At 39.3% G+C, this 25,650-nt stretch overlaps 1 protein-coding gene across 10 annotated transcripts in view; it reads left to right on the forward strand.

Annotated features, from left to right (window-relative positions):
* The window catches only part of spag9b (sperm associated antigen 9b), a 46,071-nt gene extending 23,139 nt beyond the window's left edge, over window positions 1–22,932 (forward strand). For 2 of the 10 annotated variants that reach the window (XM_036572894.1, XM_036572901.1), the window contains 26 exons: window positions 5,457–5,576; window positions 6,434–6,644; window positions 8,074–8,167; window positions 8,395–8,516; window positions 10,970–11,027; window positions 11,288–11,440; window positions 11,881–11,932; window positions 12,064–12,194; window positions 12,528–12,584; window positions 12,727–12,729; window positions 14,737–14,913; window positions 16,291–16,420; window positions 16,519–16,611; window positions 16,701–16,874; window positions 17,363–17,534; window positions 17,630–17,851; window positions 18,060–18,243; window positions 18,452–18,574; window positions 18,681–18,761; window positions 18,901–18,968; window positions 19,165–19,313; window positions 19,456–19,627; window positions 19,813–19,926; window positions 20,130–20,306; window positions 20,639–20,776; window positions 21,111–22,932. In XM_036572894.1, the coding sequence (XP_036428787.1) occupies window positions 5,457–5,576; window positions 6,434–6,644; window positions 8,074–8,167; window positions 8,395–8,516; window positions 10,970–11,027; window positions 11,288–11,440; window positions 11,881–11,932; window positions 12,064–12,194; window positions 12,528–12,584; window positions 12,727–12,729; window positions 14,737–14,913; window positions 16,291–16,420; window positions 16,519–16,611; window positions 16,701–16,874; window positions 17,363–17,534; window positions 17,630–17,851; window positions 18,060–18,243; window positions 18,452–18,574; window positions 18,681–18,761; window positions 18,901–18,968; window positions 19,165–19,313; window positions 19,456–19,627; window positions 19,813–19,926; window positions 20,130–20,306; window positions 20,639–20,776; window positions 21,111–21,229 (3,294 nt within the window). In that variant the 3' untranslated portion in view covers window positions 21,230–22,932. Of the gene's footprint in view, window positions 1–5,456; window positions 5,577–6,433; window positions 6,645–8,073; window positions 8,168–8,394; window positions 8,517–10,969; window positions 11,028–11,287; window positions 11,441–11,880; window positions 11,933–12,063; window positions 12,195–12,527; window positions 12,585–12,726; window positions 12,730–13,147; window positions 13,151–14,736; window positions 14,914–16,290; window positions 16,421–16,518; window positions 16,612–16,700; window positions 16,875–17,362; window positions 17,535–17,629; window positions 17,852–18,059; window positions 18,244–18,451; window positions 18,575–18,680; window positions 18,762–18,900; window positions 18,969–19,164; window positions 19,314–19,455; window positions 19,628–19,812; window positions 19,927–20,129; window positions 20,307–20,638; window positions 20,777–21,110 lie in introns of all 10 variants that reach the window. The other 8 variants (XM_036572899.1, XM_036572902.1, XM_036572900.1 and 5 more) reach the window with 6 other exon arrangements.
* The last annotated feature ends 2,718 nt before the right edge of the window (window positions 22,933–25,650 follow it).

Raw genomic sequence — 25,650 nt, forward strand, 5'->3', positions numbered from 1 at the left:
CCTCCCTCTCTAGAATTTTCTGCCTCTCACAAAGACTGTGCCGTGAGCCCCTCATGAATATTCACTTCAATTAAGTATTTATATATTGTCATCATCTTCTTGCACAAGCAAACCCCTTTCTCTCAAGAGAGGAAATAAGCCAGAGAACCACCAAGCCAACACTCTTATTCCATGATTACATGCTTGAGCTTCTGGCTCCCTGTAATTCAGGGGCTGATCTCAACCATAGAGATAATCCATATATATGTTCAGTAACTGTTGAAGAGGTGTATACCATTCATACAGTGTGGCCTGCTTTACTGCTGTAAGTATAACAACCTGATTTCTACACTGTGATTAAAGAGTACAACCCTGTTTCCAAAAAAAAAAAGTGAAAATAGTACAAAGGCAACTTATCAAATGTTAAAACTGAGAAATGTATTTGTTTTTAGAAACACATATGTTGATTTTTGAATTTGATGCCAGCAACACATTTCAAAAAAGTTGAGACGGGGCAACAAAAGTCTTTCAGAAGTAAAGATGGGGAGGGGTTCTGTGAAAGACTGCATGAGCAAATAGTTCAAAAATTCAAGAATAACATTTTTCAACTTAAAATATCAAAGAACTTGGGGTTTTCATCACTTACAGTACATAGTATAATTAAGAGATTCAGAGAATCCACAGAAATCTCTGTATGCAAGGGACAAAAAAACAGTATTGGCTGGCTGTGATCTTCGTGCTTTCAGGTGGCACTACATTAAAAACAAACACGATCCAGTAGTTGAAATCACTGCATGGGCTCAGGAACACTTCTGAAAACCATTGTCTGTGAGCACAGTTCATCGCTGCATCCACAAATGCAAGTTAAAGCTTTACCATGCAAAGAAGAAACCATATATAAACAGGATCCTGAAACACCCCTACCTTCTCTGGGCCCAAGCTCATTTAAGATAGACTAAGGTGAAGTGGAAAGTCTCCTGTGGTCCAACTACTCAACATTTGAAATTCTTTTTGGAAATCATGGACACTGCATCCTCTGGGATAAAGACCACCCAGGTTGTTATCAGCGCACAGTTCAAAAGCCAGCATCCTTGATGGTATGAGGGTGCATAATTGCACATGGCATGGGTGACTTGGACATCTATGAAGACACCATTAATGCTAAACGGAATAAACAGGTTTTGGCAACATATCCTGCTATGACATCTTTTTCAGGGAAGGCCTTGTTTATTTCAGCAAGACAATAACAAACCACATTCTGCTGTATTACAGCAACATGGCTCTGTACTGTAAGAGTCCAGGTCCTAAACTGGCCTGCCTGCAGTCCAGACTCTGCACCTATTTAAAAATGTTGGGTGCATTATGAAACAAAAAACACAACAAAGGAGACCCTGAACTGTTGAGCAGCTGAAATCCTATATCAAGCAAGAATGGGAAAAATTTCACTTTTAAAGCTACAGCAAACGGTCCCCTCAGTTTCTGAACACTTACAGAGTATTGTTTAAAGAAGAGGTGATGCAACACAGTAGTGAATGATAAACATTCCCCTGTCCAAACTTCTTTGGAATATGTTGCTGGCATCAGATTCAGAATGGGTTTATATATTTTTTTAAATATTGTTGTCTTTGTACTATATTTGATTAAATATAGGGTTGAAATGATTTGCACATCATTGCATTTTGTTTTTATTTTCATTTTGCACAGTGTCCTGACGTTTTGGAAATGGAGTTGTAGTAGGGTGTCCTCATTCAAAAAGCAAATGTTTTCAGAAACTGTGAGGCTGAGGTATCAGACAGTTGTAATATTTAACTATAGGCCTCTGATAGGTGCAAAAAAATGCCAAAACATATGTGGCAGTAGAGCTCAGTATTTGAGAGCATTTCAAAAGTGTATCGTATTTGAGAAAGATAATCTAGTAGTTTAGGAAAGTAGTTTCTTTAGCTAGAAATGTTCAACTTTTATCTTTGACGGGCTATATATGCTTTGTTTTTGTTTACTTAACCCTTTACTGCATGAATTATGAAAAACACATGGAAAAATATAATTTTGGGGGAGACTGTGATTTGTTGCCGTATGGCAACAGCATGTGCCTCTGGAACTGCAATCTGCAATGCATACAATTGGAGTAAATTAATACATGCTGTAGAACATGGCCACTTTCATCATCCAGGATTGAATAAAAGATGTGCATAACAGCCAGAAGTGCACATGCTCATTTAAAAGTATACTATGTTAAAAGTATACTATGTTTCCCAAAGAAAAAATGTTCTTTCATATTGTATTGTAGAAAAAAAAATTGTTGCCATATTTTATATTGCCTTATTTTATATTGCCATATTTTAATCTTGTAGTAAAATATTAAGTTCATTGTTTTCATTGTTTGGCTTAAAAACTCTTCTTTGCACAATTCATTGTCAACATTATTGTTAGATTACTTGATTATTAATACAAGCAATAGTGACCGCTATTAATGTAAGCAATATTGACAGCCCTACTGTAGATTTTTATTTTACTATTTTTGGTTCTCTTCAAGTGCCTGGATTCCCATAACATTGAATAGGAGAGGTCCAGATTGATTTAGAGGCATTATCAATAGCTTAGAGCCTTGAATAGCCTGACCTTGAGGACCCTAAGGATTCACTCATGAGAGAAGCTGATGTAGAGAAGAGATCATTTTTCAGCTCCTAGAAGCAAAACTATAACAATAATGCTTACAGTAGCAGACTGAGGGCTGCTGGGTATTGATGGCTAAGGTGACAAAGGAGGAGGCTTAAATGGTATGATGCACCTCTATCTGAAAGTTCTTACACATTTGCTGCTATATAATCTAAACTGGATTACTGTTACACAAGGTTCTTTTAGCTAACAGTGCTTTGTTCTCAAATCATTACTTTGAGCTTGGAAGATATTTGTCCTTTTGTGTTTGAAAACATACTTGTTTTTTTCTTTGCTTTAATTTGACTTGAGTGTTTTTTTTAGGTGTGGCTATTTATGTCTCTTTTGAAAGATTATGTCATTCTATTAAGATTGTGTATTTCTATGTGATGGCAATACCTGCACTTATACACTGTGGTATTCCAATCTATTGACAATGAATGCCTTGACTATACAAAGCACTTATTTGTCTTAGAGTTTGAAAATACTTTTTTGGCAAATGTCCGTGCAGTGGGCAGGCATGGCTCGTCTGACGGAGGGGTGCCATGGTCTTTCCCAGCCAGCAGCTAAGTCAAGTTGCATAGCATGAGGTTGTCAGAGATTCTGGGCTCTGATGTTCCTTGACAATAAGGCATTATCAGTCACTCCCTAAAAACCATCCAGCTCATATAGTTTATCTGATGCTTTTTATTAGTCATGAGGTTTCATCTGTAATTCGTAGTGTAATTTGAATTAGCAAAGTGCATCCATAATTTATAGTCTGTTTAAATTACTGTCGTTTTCAATGATGGTTTGAGTTTGGTTGCTTTAATCCATGTAGTGAAGCATCCCAGATTTACTAACACAAAGAAGTGTTCATGTTGCTCAGGCCTCCGGCAGACTCCCACTGAGGAGACACAGGGTGTGCTTTGTGCCCCCTGTGACTCGACATTTCTCGCAGATTTACTGTCTCCAATACCGTCTGTTTATCTCTCCCTGGAACGCTGGCTATGAAATTGAGAAAAGTAGGCCACGTTGTAATAATGTCAGTTTTCCTCAGGTTGGTTGACAAAAAAAAAAATGCCAGGCTGAGAGTGGTGGGTAGGCGCTGCCATGGCAACAAGAAAGGGATTGATAGCATGTTGCAAACAAGCGACGGCCTCCCATCAGACATCTCTCTGGTGAAAACTGGGTTAGTGTGCTTGAGACTTGGAGAAAGAGAAAGGAAGGTGGTGGAAGACACTCAAACGGAGATACAGAAACTGTACCATATGGCACATTCTAGAGCGGCATAATATATATTGTTCATTAAATGTTATAACAACGTCACCTTTGCATAATATACTCAAAATAAGGCAGTCTTTTGCAGGTCACATCAAGGATTCACTAATGTATCAGTATTATGGAAATCAAAATATGTAGCAATGTAAGGGCTGCAGCTATGCAACAGGGCTGCAATTTACTATTATATTATCTTATTGTTTGAATCTTCTCTAAAAATAAGAAAAACATGAGAAATGTTTGTATTTTTATTATTATTACTATTATTATTATTACTATTATTATTACTATTATTATTATTACTTTTGAACAAATTCTGTTTTTTAATTTAGATTTTTCTTATGAAACATCACTGATAAATGATTACTTTCATAGCAAGTTGCATTAAGATGCTAACCAGGGATGCTTACTGAGTCTGATGTATAAATGTAGTAAGCGTGTCTGTTAATGAAATGACTTTACTGTTTTCAAGTATTTTAATGATCAAATGTATGACGTTTGTTGCAGCCCTTAACAATATAATTGCAAAATAGTTTTTATTACAGCCATAACTAGAATATTGATGTCTCAATTGTCCCTCAAAACACTCTACTAGAGTGATAATAAGCTTTATTTGGGGATTGTTCATGTGGGTATCACAATATTCATGAAATATTGCAATGTGAATTTCCCTATTGTTCAGCCCTAATACGTACAGGCAGCTGTGTAGTACAGTCCTCCTTCCACTTTGTTTAGTGCAAGGTGACTCCATAATCCCTTTCGGGATTAACTGTTGTTCCATAACAAATTGATTTTAATGAGAGCTCATGGTCTTTTTATAGAGGCACCTGTGGAATATTGTTTGAAAAGCGATATTAATAAAACATCTCTTCTTTGGCTGACTGAAGGACAAAATGCTCTTCTGCTACACCTTATAAAACACTTTCCAATAATTTATGAACCAAAGCTAAAAATATAGTGCAATCTACTTGGCATTGGAAGCCCAGTATAGCCCAGGGCTTTTAATCTTTCACATGCACAGGTTACACTTAGCCCAAGTGGAGGCTGTTACTTACTTCATTGGTTCTACACACACAAGCTGACTTTGGCATGATAATCCAGAAAAGCTAGATGCTGATAAGCTATTTTGAAATGATGGGTTGTTGATATGGGTGACTGAAAGCATAGAACCAAACCTTGACAGATGCAGTTTTGTAAATCTTATTTTACTTATTTTTATTTATTTATTTATTAGGGACAGGGACAATAAACAGCATAAAACAGTATGTAAATGAGCCGGCAATACACTCTAATAAAACATACAATATAACATAGAACACAATAGCACAAATGCACATCCAGTACATAAGCAAACATACTCAAAATAAAATATCATAACCGTTACAATCAAGGTTTAAAGAAATGCCTATATAGGAGGGTTTGCTGTGTTCATAATGCTTGCGAATCTGTTAGATACTTGTAGAAAGGATACAGCGTGACATTGAGTTTTTAGTCTGTTGCTGCAGACTAAGTAGTGCGGTTAGATGTTCAGTGCTGCTCATTGTTTCTCTCCATCCGGGCAGCTAGAAGCAGATGATTCCATCAGGAGAGGGGAGGGTAAGAGTGCCCAGGACACTTTGGATTTCCTCTGGACTGATATCAGTGAGGTAGCCCAGCCCATCAGTCCCACCATGATCGTCATGGTAGCAGCAGTAAAGTGTAGTGTGCTGTATGGCCTGTCACTACTGACTGACTGTGGTCTTAAAACGTACATAGATTGCTGCATGCAACCATCATTTTGTGAAATACGATATATAACCTTATGTGGCTTCAAGATGGAAATTAGGGAATGAAATGTAAATGAAGCAGGACTAATTTTAGCAATTATCTTGTTCATCTTTCCCATAGTTTGGCCTTACATAATATGGAAAGTGCCAACTTTAGCATTTTGGTTGCATTCAACATCTATGTTCTTGATGACTTTGCATGTTACTGTATTGTAAAGTTGATTCATTTCTGACTACAGCACGAAATCAAGATCATCACAACCTGAATTTGTAATGTAAAGACAGAGTGAGAATCACCATCAATTTTTTTTTAAATTAAGAAATGTGACATTTTTTATTATTCTCTCTGAGTGTTGGGGATTTTGTGCTGTTTTTCTTATATACCCAGTGACAGCAGTGTACTTATTTCTAACTATCTTTGTCTGCTCATGTGTTCTGTGCAGTAGATTTGCTCTGTGTGAGACTGATATTAGATTCTTATTTTTGTTTGTGCTGTTTGCTCACAGGTAGGCTAATGGTTAGAGCATAGCGAGCTTTTATATAGAGGACCTGCGCAAATGTACAAAGAGCCAGACATTAACAGCATGGCTGCATCAACTATGGGTGAAGGTTTTCTGGATTTAATCCATGTTGGCTTTTTAGTAATAAATACCGTAGGACGTGTTTGGTGCCTAGACTCAATTAGCACTTGTGTGCTTGTGGAAAACGCTCTGTTAGGACACTTATGTCAGTGTAAATAACTGTCTCTCAGACTATGTGGGCTCCTGTTTCAGGATGAACTCTCTGACGTTAACCGGGGAGGCTCCAAATCAGCTACGCCCATGTCCACGGCAACCTCAGATGTTGCTATGGCATCAGTAGACACGCCCCAAACTGAAGAGGCAGAGGGACTTAACAGGAACCTGAATTCCAGTAGCAAGAAGCCAGACAGCAGCAAAAACATTAAAGTACAGGACGGCATAGCAACAGAGACAGCCTCTAAAGGTGAGTCTTACAGTTCTGGCCAGCATTTTGGCACCCTGAATTTTAAGTACATAATGTGCAATATCTCCTAAAATAAAAATGTTTTGTGAAACATCTTTGGTCAGTATACACTCATGTTCAATACACAACAGCTTAGAGTAAAAAATAGTGAGGGGTGGGGGGGGGGCATAAAAACAGAAATATGGATGTGACACAAATGGCACACTTTTGATAAATCCCATTCAGATTAGACTAGATTAGACTTACCTGTGATAAATGAGGGCTCACATAACTTGAATGAACCAACGAATTATGGCTTTTATGCTACAAAAGGCCACTTTCCCTGATCATTTTCCACAAAGTTGAAGACAAGTGAGCTGTCTGAGAGCATCAGAAGTGCTATTATCTCCAAATACAATAATGGTAAAGGGTACAAGGCCATCTCTTAAGAACCTCCTAAAACGCGGGTCAAAGAGGAAACTCGGTGAGAAAAGTCTTGGACGGTTGGTATGAACTGTGGAAAAAACACTATGAGTTACATCCAAAGAGCTAAAAAGGTAGACCTGAAGCAATCTGGAGTTATGCTTTCACCTGCACCATATGGCACACACTAAACAAAAAAGGGTTTCAGGGGTGAAGGCCAAGGAGGACTCTATTGCTGGAAACAGAAGAAGGCATGATGTATTTTTGCCAAAATATGCCTGGACAAACCACAATCCTTTTGGGCAAATGTTTTCGGGGACATACGAAACAAAAATGGAGCTCTTCTCAAAGCAGACCAGCAGTTTGTTTATAGGAGACAAAATATAGCTTATATGCAAAAGAACATCCTACCTACAGTCAAACATAGTGGTGGATCCATAATTTTGTGGGGCTGCTTTGCTGCCCCAGGTACTGCAGGCCTCAACTGAATTGAAGGAATAATGAGAGCGAAAGATTACCGAGGCATTTCTTTAAAATCACTTCCTACAAGTTGAAAAGACATATCTTTGTTTAATAACTTTAGACATCCATTAAAATAATCTAATGATAAAGTATGTGTATTTCCATTTAATTATGAATATATTGTAAATTTTATATAAAAAGAAAAGGGTGCCAGTACATAACCTTTAGTGACATTATCATGGAAAAGAGATTTAGTGCTGCACTGGCTGAGTACTGAGAACAGATCAAAGTTATGGTGACATAACTTTTTATAAGTTTTATTTATTTATATTTTATTGTATCTTGTTTCTGCTAGCACTACACTTGCTAGTTAATAGTAGATCGCCTTCTGAAAGAGCAAGCACTTTCTACCTATACATATGGAAATGATGGGTAGCTAGCACAGCTAATTCATAATTAAGATCAGACACACACACACACACACACACACACACACACAGCCAGAAGCAGCATTGAAAAAGTACATTGTAAACCCACCTAAGATGTATTTTGTATGTCCGAACAGATGTAACTGAGAACACTGAGAAGTCAGAGGTGCAGGCGATTATTGAGTCAACCCCTGAACTTGACATGGACCTGAGTGGCTGCAAAGGCTCCAGGTACGCCCTCACTGATCCAATCATTTAACACACAGTGCTGTTATGGTCCATTCACCCTCTTATCAGCACCATGATGTCATTACTCAACTATAGATGAGGAGCCAGAACCTTTCACCAAACCCACATAGTGTGTGTGTACTGATAAGTCTTCTGCCAGAAGGTTTTTTTTTCTGAGCACTGTCCTCTCTACCCCTCAGTCTCTGTGTGTCTTGCCTTTTCTTCTTCAGCACTCCCACTAAGGGAATTGAGAACATGGCTTTTGACCGCAACACTGATTCCCTGTTTGAGGAGCTTTCCTCAGCAGGCACTGACCTAATAGGAGATGTGGATGAGGGGGCTGACCTACTGGGTAAGTAATAGTTTGTGTTATGTACTTGTCAGTGTACTGTTTTAGGAGAACTGGTCTTAAGAAAAAATGTTCCTCAGTGGTTCCTGGCTAGGATGTACTGTTCCGAGGAAATCTTAATTCATAAATAACCCTTACATCAATTGGGAATTCTTTAAACTTTAAATAGATTGTTCAAACTCATACTTGAATGTATCATTTACTAAAATATATATTTTTTGAGAAAACATACATTTAGTTATTAAGGAAATCAAAAGTGGTTCATTCTCTCCAAAGAACCTTTTTTTGACCTGTTTATTTTTAAGATTGAGAAAATCTGAGCTTCAGGTTAGGAGAAATGTTTCTACTTTCAAACTATCCACTTTTTAGTGTCACAGCTCTTCAACTGTGGAGCACTGTATTCCTAGTACGCTCACCTGCCTTCCCACTCCTGGTATAATTTATTTCATCCTTTCATGTATTGACTAGTCCTCCTGTTTCTGTTGTGATTGTGTATACTAGATTTGGTCACTGTGTTCCTGTACATTTACATATTGTACATTTTATTACCATGTTGGGTCCTTTTGCTGATTTATGTCTTTGGCCGCTGTGGGTGTGTTCTGTAATCTAGCCACGTGTTTCTAAACATGCTAAAACATGCTGAAAACAAAAATACATAATTAGGGAATGGTTTTCATGTCTCAGAGTAGGTTTTGTCTTGGAATGAATTACTCTACAGGCCTGTTTACTTCTTGCATCAACATGCGTTGTCCACAGCAAGCTTATTGACTTATAAGGGGGGAAAAAAGTAAACAAAAGGAAGATGGAAACAACGCATGTATTGATGTGCTTTTTTCGCGGCAAACGTACTGTACTGTCCCTTTAGGGACGCATTTTTAGTGAAAAGTGTAAATTCGGCCATACCCAGATAAGATCTGGACATGAAACACGTGTTAACACTAGGTGTAAACAGGCTCTATGAGTGCTTATCTAAGCTAAATCTGTAACTAGAAAACCAACCCTATATTGGTGTCTAAATAGAGTACTGTTTACCCCTCAGTCCTTTATACATCTATCACTAACATTGATTAACCAGTGCATCTAACCATTTTCTCTCTATATATGTTCTCCTCATTTTTTGGCCTTTTCTGTTCCCCAGATGAGTATTCTGGTGTGTATGTTTTACTGACTACTTTTGCCCCCCTAATAATTTCCCATGCCTTCATGCTTTTAAAAGTCTGCCTCTGAAGAACTATTTTTAAACTCTCTTTTTATTTGCTCTTTTTGTCTGCTTACATTGCTTTGCTTGCCAATTTTAGACCTTAATTTTTTTGGTAAGGCCAATTTCATGGTTATTCATTATTATTATTATTATTATTATTATTTTTTGTTTTTTTTTACAGTTTGCCTCATAATACGTATTCATGAGGAACAGTCTTATCAGTTTCCTGTCTACTCTTACTCCTCTTTTTTCTAATGCCATCTCTTAAATATTCTGTATGTATATGCTACTTAATGTCATCTATTGAATACTGAATATGTAGATTTGGGTAAACACTTTATTTAAAGGATGCCAACATAGAGACATCATAAAACACGCATATTTCATAATGTATTTACAAAGTAGTACTTAAGTGTTTATGAACAGGTTATGCCAGTAATCACAATGTGACCTAAGATATTTTATGAAATAAATTACATTGTATTGGCAAGGCTTAGACTAAAGCTACAGACATTTGTTCCATCTACAGTACTCTTTATTAGCATCATTCACAAGTAATGGAAACTAAAAGACAGAAGCCTACTTAAGAGCAGCATGTATCAGTTTTGCATATTTCTGCTTGAGTTAGGAGCTGCTGTGGTACAAAAACATAGTAAAGGAGTCTTCTTTGGCTGCAGACATTAACAACTAAATGCAAAATAGAAAGTGTTCATCAAAACACTATAACATTTCTGTAATAACTCTTGGTATGTTTACTTTTGATTTTTAAATACATTTAAAGCAAGTACTTTTATGCTTTTGAAATATAGGCAGGGGTATTTATGCTTTCATTCAAGTACAGGATGTAGGGGGTAGGTATATTCATATCGGAAAATAAAGTGAAAATCTTATCACTTTTGTGTATCGAAAATCCTCCATCAAAACTGGCCTTTGGAGCTATTCGCTAGGCTGCCATTACATAGGAACCAGATTTCGTTACATAAAATTAATGCTTTCTAACAGTGTTTCATGCTTCATTTAAAAAAAATCAACAAATATCAGTCACTTTTTATGTCAATTACTTCATAAAATATATTATGTCAAAAGTATTGCTTTATGAATACATTATTCAGTGCTTATGCATGTGATATGAAATCCCTATGTACATAGTCTTCAAATAAAGTGTTTGCAAATTTTGTTTGGTTATAAGTTTTTAGAAGCACAGGTATGTTTTGTGGAAAGGAACAATGATAAAAGGTATGTTGCTTTAACGCAGGTATGGGTCGTGAGGTGGAACACCTCATCCAGGAGAACACCCAGCTCCTAGAAACAAAGTAAGATATACAGTAGCCTCCGTTAGAAGCTGATTATCTGCTCTGTGATTATAAAAGCCAGTCTCTGCTTTGGTGTTTAGTTATGAGCTAAACACCTTCAGCCTCTTATTGTGTACTGCCCTCTGCTGTGTATTTGTGGAATTACAGCAATTTTACACAGAAGGAAAGGAAGCAATGGCTAAAACCTCATGTTGGGGTGTTGTGTGTGTGTGTGTGTGTGTGTGTGTGTGTGTGTGTGTGTGTGTGTGTGTGCACTGCAGGAATGCTCTAAATGTAGTGAAGAATGACCTCATTGGTCGTGTGGATGAGCTGACCTGTGAGAAGGAGGTTCTACAGGGTGAGATGGAAGTCCTCAGACAGGCCAAAGACAAACTGCAGGAGAGGAATAAGGAGCTAGAAGAAGAGATTAAGAGGTCAGAACGTGTTCTAAAGGAACATGCTTATCACAAACTTTCATTTGTACTGGCTGTTTTTGGTATTCCCCTCAAAAGCACTGGTGTCCATTCCAAAGGGATAGGCCATGGCTATGCAACTATTTCCTTTTGGCCAGTGACCAACTCTGTGATTGTTGTGTTGTTTGCTGATTTTGACTAGCAGATACGGGACATTTGAGTGAATACACGAGTGAATACTCTGCACAACTCCATTATTAAGTCTTTTTATTTGTAAGAGTTACAAAACTGTGAACATTATCAGCCAGTTTCCTAGACCCAGATTAAGCTTAAGCCTAGATTCAAAAGAATTTCCAATGGTGATTTATCATTGGACCTGCAATTTAGTCCTTAGTCTCCAAGATGTATGCTCATTGTTTAGGATTTGTAGCATAGCACTAATGCTGTTTCTATTTTAACAGGATTCGGGCTGAGTTAGAGGTGGCCAGACAAAAGGCAAAAGAGGAAGATGATGTGAGTGAATCATTTTCCATGAACCATCATAAACATAGAGTCATATGGTTAACATGTTGATGATATAAATTATGACCTGATGAAGACCAAGTTTAAGTTCTGCGCAGTGAAACATTGCTGTCTGCCTGCAGAGTGATGTGCCCACAGCCCAGCGGAAGCGATTCACGCGAGTAGAGATGGCCCGGGTCCTGATGGAGAGAAACCAGTACAAGGAGAGACTGATGGAGCTGCAGGAGGCAGTTAGGTGGACCGAAATGATCCGGTGAGTGGTGAGCCACAGCCTGTGTATCACTCCAGTTTAGCATATGGGTGTTATAATGGCTCCTCCTGCTCCTTGTTAGTTTTTGATAGCTTTATTTTAAGGGTGACCCTACTGTTTTATTGGTGTGTTTTCTCCACTGCAACTTGTTAACCTCAAAAACTAAACATTGTGATAAATGTTGTATATTGTGAAAATATCTACCAGTATCATGATGTTATATTTTTGTCATATCGCCACGTTTACTGAACATTATAGCAATCACCTATTGAACCAAACAGTGTGGTTCTGTGCACTATTTACCAGTCCATAATTTTACATTTCTTCCCTACACAGAGCCTCAAGGGAGAACCCAGCCCTGACAGAGAAGAAAAAATCCAGTATCTGGCAGTTGTAAGCTCTCTCTCTCTTTCTTGCGTCGCACAATAGTAATTGAAGTATGTTATTATTACCTTGTGTGGTTTGGCGTTCATTCGGTGTTTCTCGCTCTCCTTTTCATGTCCTTTTATTTGTTTTTTGCTTTTTTTCCATCCAGGATGTAGGTAAATCTTTGAAATGCTAGTTAATCTTGCACTTGGTCTGGCCCTTAAATCCAAAACATGCTCTTGGATTTGGGAATGGTTTTGCTTTAAACTCTTTACAACAAGAATTTACAGCCAAACTAATGCATTACATAAAAGTTAATTAGAACAAAATTTGAAGTCTAGTGCAGTGCTCGCACCTTCATTACTCAAGACTGTTTTTCCCTTTACCCCCTTCATTTTTAAACCCAGCCAGGATAGCGCAATGCTTAGCCATTCCCAGGTCTTGGGATTTATGTGAATTTTCTGCCTCTGGTGTTATTGGATTGGGATGAATATTTGGCATTTTGCATACTTAAAATTCCTTTACTCTCCTGTTGTGTGCCCCTTTCATGTGTTCTTTATCCTGCCTCCTGTTGTCCTCTGTGTTTGCAGAAGGTGTGTGGGTGGGAAGAGAGGCTGCGTTGAGTGTAGACTTAAGCAGATGTTTTACGCTTTAATGACAAAAGACTTACTTTGTTTGGTTTGGAACATTTGTTGAGTGCTTTGCATGTACAGTGTGTAACGTAGGGGCTGAAGCAGGTTGCAAATGCAAAGTGGTTTTACTAGGGGCTGTCCAATACTCTGCCTCCATATAACAGGCAGAGGTCAACACACGAGCAGGCAAAAGCAAAGGCAGATCCATGTTAGAAAAACAAACAGATAGACAAAGCAAGGTTGGAAAATGGGGAAACAATACAAAGGAAAAAGGCTCAGTAACTTCGCAACCACTAAAACCAACAAAAGGGTATATATGTGTCCTAGAAATGAGCTGCGTGTGTTTGAGAGGAGGAGAGTTGGCAGAGCCACGGAGAGTCCGAGTCAGGTCTCCCCAGGGGGGACACATGACACAATATCTGGGTGGAGAATCCTTTTAATGTTTACCATAACATCATCAGCACAGTACATGAATGTAATTTATTTACTAGACTGCACAGCGTATGTGCTAAGTAAGCAGTAATTATTAATTGATTATTTGAACAGATGGAGATCAAATCCACTGTGCAGAAAAACTGTATGCATCTCTAAATGTGGAATTACACTGATATATCAAAATTTCATTCAGTCCTTGCGATGTAAACAAAGTAATTCAGAGTGGTTTGATGTGAAATGGTTCATTGTAGAGAAACCAGCTCAGTTCTTTACAGTGGCGGTGATAAGAACTCAGGGGTTGCAATGTCTACAATGCAAATATAGCCATTTTATTTAGTATCCAACATGACCAGCAAACCTTCATGTGCTGCCTAACCATTAATGTTGGTAAACATTGATAGTTCTAAAAAAAATAAATAAATAAAATTAGGTTTTCTTAATGCATTATTTTGCCTTACAATATCCTGTATGTACCTCTTCTTCATAAATATATTCAAAAGTAGATATATTTTAGACCAAAACCTTACCACAGAACTATTGTCAAACAATGTCTCAGGCATCACGCAGCATATCATAACCTTGTTTTATTTGATGTAGCTTGTAGAGGAATTCAACACTTTGAATATCTGGTCCTATCACCACCATTGTGAGTAACAATGACTCTGTGTGTTTCTCTACAATGGTCCATTTCACACCAAACTACTCTGAATGACTGTTACATCTTGATGATTTAATTACACAAAAAAATGACCAAGCTCCAGGTTCCATGCATAGGCTGAGTTATAAAACAGCTAAGTATATTAAGAGTACTGGCTTGTTCCACAGGTTCTCTGCAATGTTAATTTGGTGGTGTGCATGGGCAGCATTTTTGTTATTTTGACCTACTGAGAATCAGGTTGATGGGGAATTGTTGCTAAGCAGGGTGGGGGCATGGCCTTTGTTTGGGAAGTGACCCACTGACCCCTAACTGTTGACCTAAGACCTCTAACACTGCTCCTGCTACTGCCTGTGTCTGCATATCAGTCTTTCTGTGTCGTCTCTTTCTTTCCCCCACCTCCCCCTACCCCTCTTCTCTCTATCTCTCCCCCCCACTTTCTTTCTCCCTTGCCCAGTTTCAGTAGGCTGTTCAGCTCGTCCTCCAGCGGCACAGGCAAAAAGCCAGAGGCTCCCGTTAACGTTAAGTACAACGCCCCCACCTCAAACGTCGTGCCCTCAGTTAAGAAGAGGAGCAGCACTCTCGCCCAGTTGCCCAGCGACAAGTCCAAGGCTTTTGACTTCCTCAATGAGGAGTAAGTAACCCCTATATGACTAGGATGATTAGACTCAATATTTCCTGGGGCGGTTTTCTGTTTCAGCTTCGTTTGAGGTGTCCCAACTTTTTGTTCTTTAAGATTGTTTATCTGTCCTGTATTAATGGCAATAAAATAATGCTCTTTTTTCATTACTGGGACATTGTGCAGAATATATGTGCAGAATATCAAGAAAGTGTAAAACCTAAAAGGTCAAAAGCACGTCAAATGGTGAATTGCCGTTCTTTAAAAAGAGAAGGGTTAGAATTTTCAAATAGTCATGAAAGTCTAAAAAATTCTAAATCATAAATTAAGATTTTTGATCAGCAAATCAGCTTCCCTCTAGCGTTATACATTCTAATATTTAAGAACCTTGAGATGTCTGAACTCTAGACTCCACCTGAGGGTAATGAAAAGCCTGCATTTGGTCTTACGTTTTGGTCGGAGTTTCTTATCTGCTTAGTCCAATAAAGGGAACACAGGAAGACTGCTTAAGCCATCTAAATGTTACTGCATACTGTACAAGAAGTGCCATACTATGCAGCAGATAGCACAGTGCTTAACACTGATAAACATCAAGCTCAAGCTCTGTCCAAAGTATATGAGGTGAAATAACGCCTTGTATGTTTTTGGCAGTTACAAGAGGTGACAGTGTGACTAAGCTAAGGGAACAGATGAGTATTGTTTGTCTGTTTATCTAAAATACTTTAGATTTACTGCCTTTCTTAGTGTAAATTTCAAGCCACATGCTTTGATTTAATGCAGTAATAGACAGATGTTGAACTCAGAGACAGTGAGCAGTGTTGGAAGTTGCTATCTGGTGGTGCACAACGACACTGAATGTTGCCAGCGGTGTGTGCACCTCCAAGTACAAACAGTGCTTAAGCATTTTTGGCTCCTGCATGTATTTAGCCTACATTAGCCTTAAGAGTCCCTTGTAGGACTTCTTCTAAAAGATGCATGAGAGTAAGGAACGTTACATGCTAAGCAATGAATGCTAATTAAAACAAAGTAGGAGGGAGTTGCCCATGTCTATAAGGTATTTTGTTTCATTTAATGATGACTTTAAAAGATTCAAAGAGTTCACGTTTTTAGCTTTCTGTTTCTATTGATCTGTCTGAGCAGCAGCTGGCTGCCACAATAGTCTATAGCCTATGTGGCCATGTTTAAAAGAAATGGGGGCATAATAAACTGTCTTCCCTATTTAAAATAAAGGTGTCAGATGAAAAAATATGTAGTCTCATAAGTGTAGTTATGGTTGTCTGATCCCTACCATCCTCTTGAAATGCCTCTCCTATATTGATCACCCTATCTTACTTTTGTCCCTAACAAGCCGTTAGGATATACTTTTATGTGTTTTTGCATGTATTTCTGCAGGCCAGAGGTGGACAACATTGTGTCACGTAGAGAACAGAAGAGAGCTCAGTACAGGCAGGTGAAGGCTCACGTCCAGAAGGAAGATGGCAGAGTACAGGCTTATGGGTGGAGTCTGCCTCAGAAATACAAGGTATGGCTCTTACACCCTGTTTGTTGATGATAATGTGCAAGGATGTTAGTAAAGCATCACAGACATTTTTTGTGAATTGTTATTATCTCTCTTAAAAGGCTTCAAATGGTGGGCAGGCAGACAGTAAGGTGAAGAACTTACCAGTGCCTGTTTACCTCAGACCTTTAGATGAGAAAGATGCTTCTATGAAGGTGAGAAGAAATTCTATTTGCTGCATTAGATCTAATAGCTTTATGTAGAATGATTGACTTCAGATGTTCTTGTGTGTGTGTGTTTGTAGCTGTGGTGTGCAGCAGGGGTGAATCTCTCAGGAGGGAAGACTCGTGACGGAGGTTCTATTGTAGGAGCGAGCGTGTTTTATAGAGATGTCTCAGGAGTGGAGAGCAGCATCCTCAGCCCACGACAGACAAAAGGCTCTCAGAGCAGCCTGGACAGACTGGAGCAGGAGCTGAAGGTGCGAACACATTTGAACACAAGAATAACAGAACATAATATACGGTGCAGTACTTTCGGGTTTGTAACACAGAATTGTCCTGATACCTAAATTTTGACTTCAGTAACGATACCAAGTGTAGTATCACAATGCTTTGTAAACATGAATGTAGGTAATAAATCCAGGAGGATAAGGCTTTTAGTCAGAGGTAGAAGCAACTCGTTTTAAGTAGCTCTAAATACAAACATAACAGACTGAACCAAGATATGGTCAATAAACAGTGAAATGTTGTGTTTGAGGATGTAATGTCCGTATGCCTTTAAGAAGTGTAAAGGTGCCCCATTTTTTTATCTGCATTACCATAGCAGGTAAAATAGTGTGTTATAGTATTGTATGGTATAATACTATAGTTTTTAAAATGCACTGTACATTCTATACATCATTCAGCCCTACAGAAAAATGCTGCATGAGTTCCATGCTGAGTCATTTATGTAATATTGTGCAAACAGGAGCAGGAGAAAGAGCTGAGACAGCAGGATGAGCTCTCCAGTCTGGTGTGGATCTGCACCAGCACTCACGCCACCTCCAAGGTCATAGTGATCGATGCCAACCAGCCTGGAAACATCTTGGAAAACTTCTTCGTCTGCAACTCTCATGTGCTCTGCATCGCCAGTGTGCCAGGTCAGAGGAGAGAGAGCGGGCTTTTGTAGAAAGTCATGAGACTATGAGATACTGACTGCTTTCTTAATGTGGTGTTGGTTATGATTTTGCTCCAGGGGCACGGGAGACTGACTACCCAGCTGGTGAAGAGGTGCCTGCAAACAGTGAGCTTGGTGGTGCTGAGGGGGCATCACAGGCTGGTAGTGCAGCAAACAGCAACTTGACTGGCTCTGAGGGTGTACTAGATGGAATCACTGTGGTAGGCTGCTCTGTGGAAGGAACTGTCGCTATCCCCCAAACTGCCAGTGCAAACTCTGTAGAGGAATCTGAAGACTCTGGTACTTAACCGTCCCTTTGTAACTGACTAATTTGTAGACAGCAATAGAACATATTGGTGAAATGTCCCCTGCTGCAAATACATTATGTGCGTTTCACAAACCAAATCATTAGGAAATATAGCTTCAACAAAGTCCCCTGACTTTGTCTAGTTTTTCTGTTGAGTTCTGTGTCTCATCACCTCTCCCACTCCTTTCTCCTGCGATTCAGGCAGTGTGCTGGGGCAGCGTAGGCACGACAGAGTGGCTGCGGCTGAGGAGGCCCTGGAGGCCACAGAGAGCAGCAGCACCACTCCTGCAGAGGAAGGCCACCAAGGGATCTACACAGAGCACGTGTTCACAGATCCTCTAGGAGTCCAGAACACTGGAGATACACCGTCCACTTATACTCAGAGGTGGGGACATTCACTCACAATGCTTTTGGTGGTTTTTTGTTTATGATGAAAGACTCTGAGAAGCATTTTCACTACAGAACTTAGACTTGCTTTGATCAGCATGAGCAGTATTTCAGTCTCTGCACTTCAGAACATTTTACATTAGCTTTTCATATAGTCCCATCATTGTGAGCGAATTCTCATGTTTCCCTACCATATAATGCTTTAGAGAATCTGACCTGGTGAAAGACGGGGTGAGCTTGGTGCCTGAAGAGCAAGACCTGATGAGGGAAGAGGCCAACAAGATGAGCAGCGTCCTGCCCACTATGTGGCTTGGGGCACAGAATGGCTGGTGGGCATCTTTCTTGTCTGTCAGTCATTTACTCGACAGATGTCTGTTTATTGCTATGGGTTGCACATTTTTTGCCTTAATGATTGTCATGTGTGCTCTTTTGCAGTGTGTATGTACACTCCTCTGTCGCACAGTGGAGGAAGTGCCTTCACTCAATAAAGTTGAAGGATTCAATTTTGGGGATTGTGTAAGTGCAGCATTTTTATGTATTTTTAATGTAATATATAATTTCATTTATCTCCCACTACACAAATACCACTACGCAATGGTGGAAGGTCCTTGTTTTCATGATCTTCTCTCTGTTTCTCTCACTGTGTTCTCTGAAGGCATGTGAAAGGCAGAGTTTTAGTGGCCTTGGCTGATGGTACTTTGGCAATCTTCCACAGAGGAATAGGTAGGGATTTCACAGACTCTTATATCGTCTTACATTTTCTACAGATCAGTTCTTTGATACAATAATAATAATCACACTGTTTTATCTAAGTAAGATTTCTGAAATTCTTAAAATGTTCTTATAAAACACAGACTAGTTGTTTATGGATCATCTCCTGAACAGCTCTGAATGTGAGTGTCTTTGTTCTTGTGTGCAGATGGTCAGTGGGATCTGACCAACTACCACCTGCTGGATCTGGGCCGGCCGCACCACTCAATCCGCTGCATGACAGTGGTGCATGATAAAGTGTGGTGTGGCTACAGGAACAAGATCTATGTCATCCAACCTAAAGCCATGAAGATAGAGGTGAGACACACTTGTGCCATTATTGATATGGTAAACTCTTTCTGGCCTTTCATGGTCTAGCATTGTTGATAGTTTTTGATGTTAAACGTGAACGTTTAGGCTGATGGTTCTTATTTCTGTCATTCTCTTCCTAATAATGCAGAAGTCCTTTGATGCCCACCCTCGTAAGGAGAGCCAAGTGAGGCAACTTGCTTGGGATGGTGATGGCATCTGGGTGTCCATCCGTCTAGATTCCACACTCAGACTCTTCCATGCCCACACCTACCAGCATTTGCAGGATGTTGATATAGAGCCCTATGTCAGCAAAATGCTCGGTGAGCAAGTTTTCCATTCATTTGACTTGAAAACTCTTTCAGTGATGGCTGGCATTTTTTCCCCCATTGCATTGAATGTGCTGAATTTCTTGGTTAAAAAAAAGACTCAGAAATGTCTTGGATGATTTGACTCATAAATGTCTTGTGATTTGACTAATATGCATGAATATGTATTTTTTTCTCAGGAACTGGTAAGCTAGGCTTCTCCTTTGTCAGGATCACAGCACTGATGGTGTCGTGTAACCGCCTGTGGATTGGAACTGGGAACGGCGTTATCATCTCCATACCACTAACAGAGAGTATGCACTTTAAAAATCTCTTCACTTTATTTAACATCTATACAACCTGGCTACGATACTTACATGCCAGTGGATGCATCTGTGTGCATCTGCTCTCAGTAGATCTGTTTTGATGAAATTCTAATTGAAGTCAAGACTCATCCTCAAAATATGTAGGAGAAAATTTTGGACTTGACTGATCAAAAGAAATTTGTCCGACAAAGCAAAGAAAGTCACCCAGGGAACGTCCAACCGGCCAGGCAGCGTGATCCGTGTCTATGGTGATGAGAACAGTGATAAAGTAACCGCAGGCACGTTTGTGCCTTTTTGCTCCATGGCCCATGCTCAGCTCTGTTTCCACGGTCACCGGGATGCAGTCAAGTTCTTCGCAGCTGTTCCAGGTTTGACCCTTTAATAAATTAGAAGTACATTTTGCAGTTTGCCAGGCCACCGTTGTAAATTATAATGTTTGTAAACTTGCCTGATTTAAAGTTATTAAGTTTGTGGCGCCCCCAAAAATGCACTTCTGTATAGAGGGTCCTTTGAGGCTCCTGGATATCTGAAATTTTAGCACATCTTTCAGCACATTTTCATTTTCTTAGCTCTTTAGACAATAAAATAGGAACTGCATGACAGTGATTCTGCTCATGTACATGGATTTCTCACTGTTGCACAGCTGTTTGTTTAAAAAAAAATTTATCTTTGCCTTGTGCTTTCTGTTTCCCCATGACAGGCCAAGTCATCCCGTCCACAGGCCCAGGAGGCGAGGCAGGCACTGACAAGCCAGCAGCAGACTCGCCTGCACCTACAGAGTTCTCCAAGTCAGTCCTAGTCATGAGCGGTGGAGAGGGCTATATTGACTTCAGAATGGGTTAGTTTATGCACACATTATCCACATCTGCCTCAGTCTTGTTAGACAGATAGACAGACACACTGAGAGACAGACAGAAACTAATGATCTTGAGAGAAACTGCAGAGTTACCAGCAACAACAAGTACTGTGTAAACATGTTAATTAGGAAAACTATAGCAAATTACAGAATTTACGAGATACAGAAGACTTAAAGCTGCAATATAGAAGACTAAAGAAGAACTGCTGTTAAATGCAGATTACTATTAACCAATACAGCAAAGAAAGATTATTGTATGTTTCAGACCCATTGTGGTATTTTTGATTTACAAATGACAAATATCTTACCCGTCCAGGCGATGAGGGAGGGGAAGGAGAGGACCTTGAAGAAGCCACTCTGAAGCTGCAGCCCTTCCTGGCCAAAGCCGAGCGCAGCCACCTTATTGTATGGCAGGTCATGGTCAATGAAGACTGACCTCTTTTCTGACACTTTTCCACTCACACAGCCTTTGCCAGGCGAGGACATTTCAAGGAGTTCTTGCGCATAACTGCGTGTTTGTGTTCAGCCTTGTGTTAAGTATTTCATTTTGGTTTTAATGTTTGTTCTTGCTCTTTGTTGAAGGGTCACTATTGTTGCGTCCAGCTATCAGGAAGTTACATTCGGTGAAAGTCTTTGCACATTCACTTCAGTGGCAGTACAAGTCTGTTCTGACCAATAAATGGACCTTTCACAACAACACATCCGCAGCAGCAATACTGATAAAATCGGCTGTGATGAATCAGGACAATCTAGTGTTCTTTTTTTTTTTTAATTATTACTTCCAGATTTCCTTTCTTTCATGGCTTTTTTTTTCAAAAGAAAATAGCACTGTGCATCACAGTAAAGTCAGATATCGGTGAATGGTTAAAATGCTAAATTCTGTTCTGTGCAAATGAAGTTGCTGGAGGGCGAAATGTTTGCAGAAACAAAGCACCTTCTTAAGTAATAGCTGCTCTTAGGCTGCATCATGGCTTGCAAAAAACTTGCATGCCCAGTGCCTGCTGTTTTCTGTAGGCTGCTGTGCTGTACAGTCAGTTTTGTCACGTTTCCGGTCTTCCCAGCTAAGCCTGGAGACACAAAGCATCAAAGCGTTTTCAAGTCCTTGTAGTTTCAGAAGTAAACAGTTCTCCTCTTAAATAAGAAAAGGTTTAATGGATGGCAGAATACCCGTTTCTATATGAATGTTAAATTTACCAAAGGAATTGTAGTATCTTTATATAATGACCTTGTATATGATCAGCTCTTATGAAAAGACAACAGCCTGATTAGATCAATCATGGCAGAAGAAAACAATGTTATGCAATACTGTTAGGATCATTTTCTTTCTCTCCACTGCTTTTTTTTCCCAAAAGAAAGCCTCTCCTCTGTGTAGATTCATGCGTTCAGAGACTAAATGCCTATTTTTATGACACTTTTGTACATTTGTCTTTTAGACTCTAACCGCAGGCCTCTGTAATGCGACGAGCGAGTGGGCTAAAGTTTTGCTGATGTTATGCTGCTGTTGTGCTAGCGTTTGGACATAATAGAGGGGGCAGTGCTTTGTCTGCAGTTGTTCTTTCTCTCCAGGAGAGGAGAAACAGCTTTACATTGCAAATTTAGCCATCTCAGTATTTATTTCTATCAATGAGCCTTTGCAGTACAGAATGTAACTTTGTATAGTGAATATAAATATATATGAAATATAAATATGTACATGAAACATAGATGGCTTGGATTTGATGTTTTGACAATGGTTGTTACAATTCGGATGACTTATTTTCATCAATATTACATGAGTGGATCACTAAATGATTGACCACTGAAATGTACCTTTATTGAGCTATGCACTATTTTATAAAGGAGACCCGGAGTGTGGAGGTGTGTGTGTGTTTGTCTTTGGGTGTGTCTATATGTGTGTGAGTGTGTTTGCTGTCAGTTTGTGGGGAGTTAGAGCAGGGTGTGTTGTATGCTGTCCCTAATACTCCATGTTTGGGCACTTTTTTTCAGCTGGGAGTGGTTAAGTGTTCCATCCAAAACCCCACTGTCAGGTTGCCATGAAAGCATCTGTCCCTCAGACATGTACAATGTCATATTTCCATCACAGCATCCTAGCCTTACACTTTTTTAACATCTATTAAACTGACATTTTGGGAACCGTGTGTCCTTGTATTTTTCACATTGTAGCAGTCAAAAAACCGCCTCCCCGTAACCAAGATAAAAACCAAAAGTTGTTGAGTGGTTCTTTTTATAGACACTATTTTAAAAAGGAGTAATGTAAACAAACGTGCTAATGTGACTAAGGCTACATTCACACAGCAGGTAAAAGTGGCCCAAATCTGATTTTCTCACCAAATCCTATTTTTTTGTTTGATCACATTATCTTTTAAATGTGACCTGTATGCAACATTAGTCTGAACAGATCAGCTCCTAAACTGACCCGTACGTGCAAAAGAACAATGCTTCACGTTAGTTCACCTGGCTCGTCCAGAAGTAAACAATCCTGACTGTGTACGAACGTCAGTCGCTCCCAAAGGTTTCAGTTTCATCTTTGCCAGCTTCACAGGAGCGATTATGAAGTTCTGATGGCTGACACCTGGGCTCATCACCCGGAATGTGTTCGAGCTCGCAGTAAAAAAGCCATGTTATTCTAATTTTTTAGTACAGAAACAACTAAATCTGGCTGTTCAGACTGAGTCGCATTGCTGCAGATTGGATACGTATCGGGTTTCAGTACCACATATGAAACGTCTCAAATCAGAATTGAAAATGTCGGATTTGGGCCACTTTAACCCGCTGTGTAAACGTGGCCTAACAGTGATTGGAAGCTACTAGCTACCACCAACTGGCTTTTATAAGACTTTTATTGTCATATGCACAGTAAAACAGGTGGTTACACTGTACAGTGTAATTCTTACTTTGCTAATCCTCCACTCACAAAAAAGAGGTAGACATAAATAAGTAAACTTAGAAGTTAAAATTACTAGTGCAGTATTGTGCAAAGTTGGTAATTGGTTGTATTCATTGTCAGCAACACTAGGTTTTTCTAACTGAACCGTTTCTTTAAATTTGTTCCATTGCGAAATTGGGGCTCGTTTTGAAAACTGGAAAAATAATACTGAAAGAGTAAAATAGGTGTGGACAATAAGCCAGAAATTTTATTGTGATAAATTACTGTGTAAAAGTCAGAGAGCAGTCAGAACAGCTGTTAAGTACAAGTTATTCATTTTTCAGGAGATATTCCTAAGGAGATTAGATGCGAGATAATCTGCTTGCATTATGACAGGGAAAGTACATGGACAAATAATTGCAAAAACTAAAGTTTCCAAAACTGGAGTTCAAATCATTATTATAAGTTAGAGAAAACTGCACTCCTAACAACACTCCTAAGACATGGCGGATCACCAAAACTGTCACCATCAGCTTTTATTTTTGAGAGAGAGGAGAAAATCAAGCTCCACTCTTGCTTCAGATCTGACAAAATCCACAGGTGTTTCTGTGAGAATGCTATGGAACACTATGGGTCTGATGTGTAGGATATGTAGCTGTCAGTAAGCTGTTACTGAGCAAAGGAAATAGACAAAAATGTGTGTTTGTAATTACTTGGATTGTGAGATGCAAAAAATTCAACCCACTTATAAAACTGAACTGTGGAGATTTTGCAGATTTCTTTGAAAAAACAGACCGCAGGTCTCCTGAATAGAATGGAAACTCTAATTTAGTGGACATATTGAAATATTTGATTTTATATTTAACTGTTTGGCTTTTTGGTAGTTTTCTTTTGAAAGTGTGTCTTGTGAAAGCTTTTTTTCTGTTGTAAAAAATGAAGAGCTTGTACTTAGTGGCCAATTTGACTGGAAATTAAAAAAGGGAGGGGTCTCTGATATTTGGACAGTGCTGTACATTAGTAAATGCTTTTCTGAGTGAATTGTCTATAGCATTTGTACTTTAGGCACACTTAAGCACAATTTCATTACAAAGAGAGCATAATTAGTCCTGGTTTATTGGATTTAGTGCAGTATGTGAAGTATTGAATTAAAATCTATGCTCTCAATTTTTGTTTGCAGTTTTATTAAGGTTATGCTTCTGGTGCAGAATAAAGTCACTTCAGAACATTCGGTCTCCTCACTTTGACAGGTACAAAGACATATAGAACGTTTAAACATCTAAAAAAAAACATCTTTAGTTCTGCAAAAAGCCAGGCCTCTTAATTGTTAAGCCTACCAACCAGCCTGATGTTGATCTTAATGGAGCGCTACATGCCTCCTCCTACAGGGGGCAGCATTGTATCACAGCCTTATTCCACCTTTGAAATGACATTCATAGAAAGAACAGGACTTTGATTGGCTCAGCAGTGGGAACACACTGTACATGTTCTACTGTCTCAGGCCAGTACACTTCCCTATCAGCACTAAAGCGTTTAGGAAAAAAACGGAGCTTCTGAGTTTTGTTTAAATGGAAAAAGCCATTTTTCTGCAGTTGACTTTCCACTGAGGAATGATAAAAGAACGTGAAATTGCCATAATGTTTTATCCTCAATTATCTTTCCAGTCTTTTCAAAGTCCCTTCAAACTCTTTGCTGGCCCGTCTCCCTCTGGTAGAAACCATTCTATCAGTCACAACACGGGAGATTTACTGCTTTACAAGGGAAACGAACACCTGTGAGGATTAGAAGGTGAAATGTGAGGAGTGTTCTTAATAAATTTAAAAGCAGTCCATGCTCAGCCACCTTTCTCCTTCATCCTCCTCTTCACCCCCCCCCCTTCCCCCTCCTCTGAACAGACTTAGGGGTTATGTAAGCCAGTCAGCTGGTGGAGCCAGGGAGGGATTCCAGGCTGAGGGACTGAGAGTGACTGTCCTGGTCCAGACACAGCCAGAGG

This window comes from Colossoma macropomum, unplaced genomic scaffold (assembly GCF_904425465.1).
Source record: "Colossoma macropomum unplaced genomic scaffold, Colossoma_macropomum, whole genome shotgun sequence".
Classification (NCBI taxonomy): Eukaryota; Metazoa; Chordata; class Actinopteri; order Characiformes; family Serrasalmidae; genus Colossoma; species Colossoma macropomum.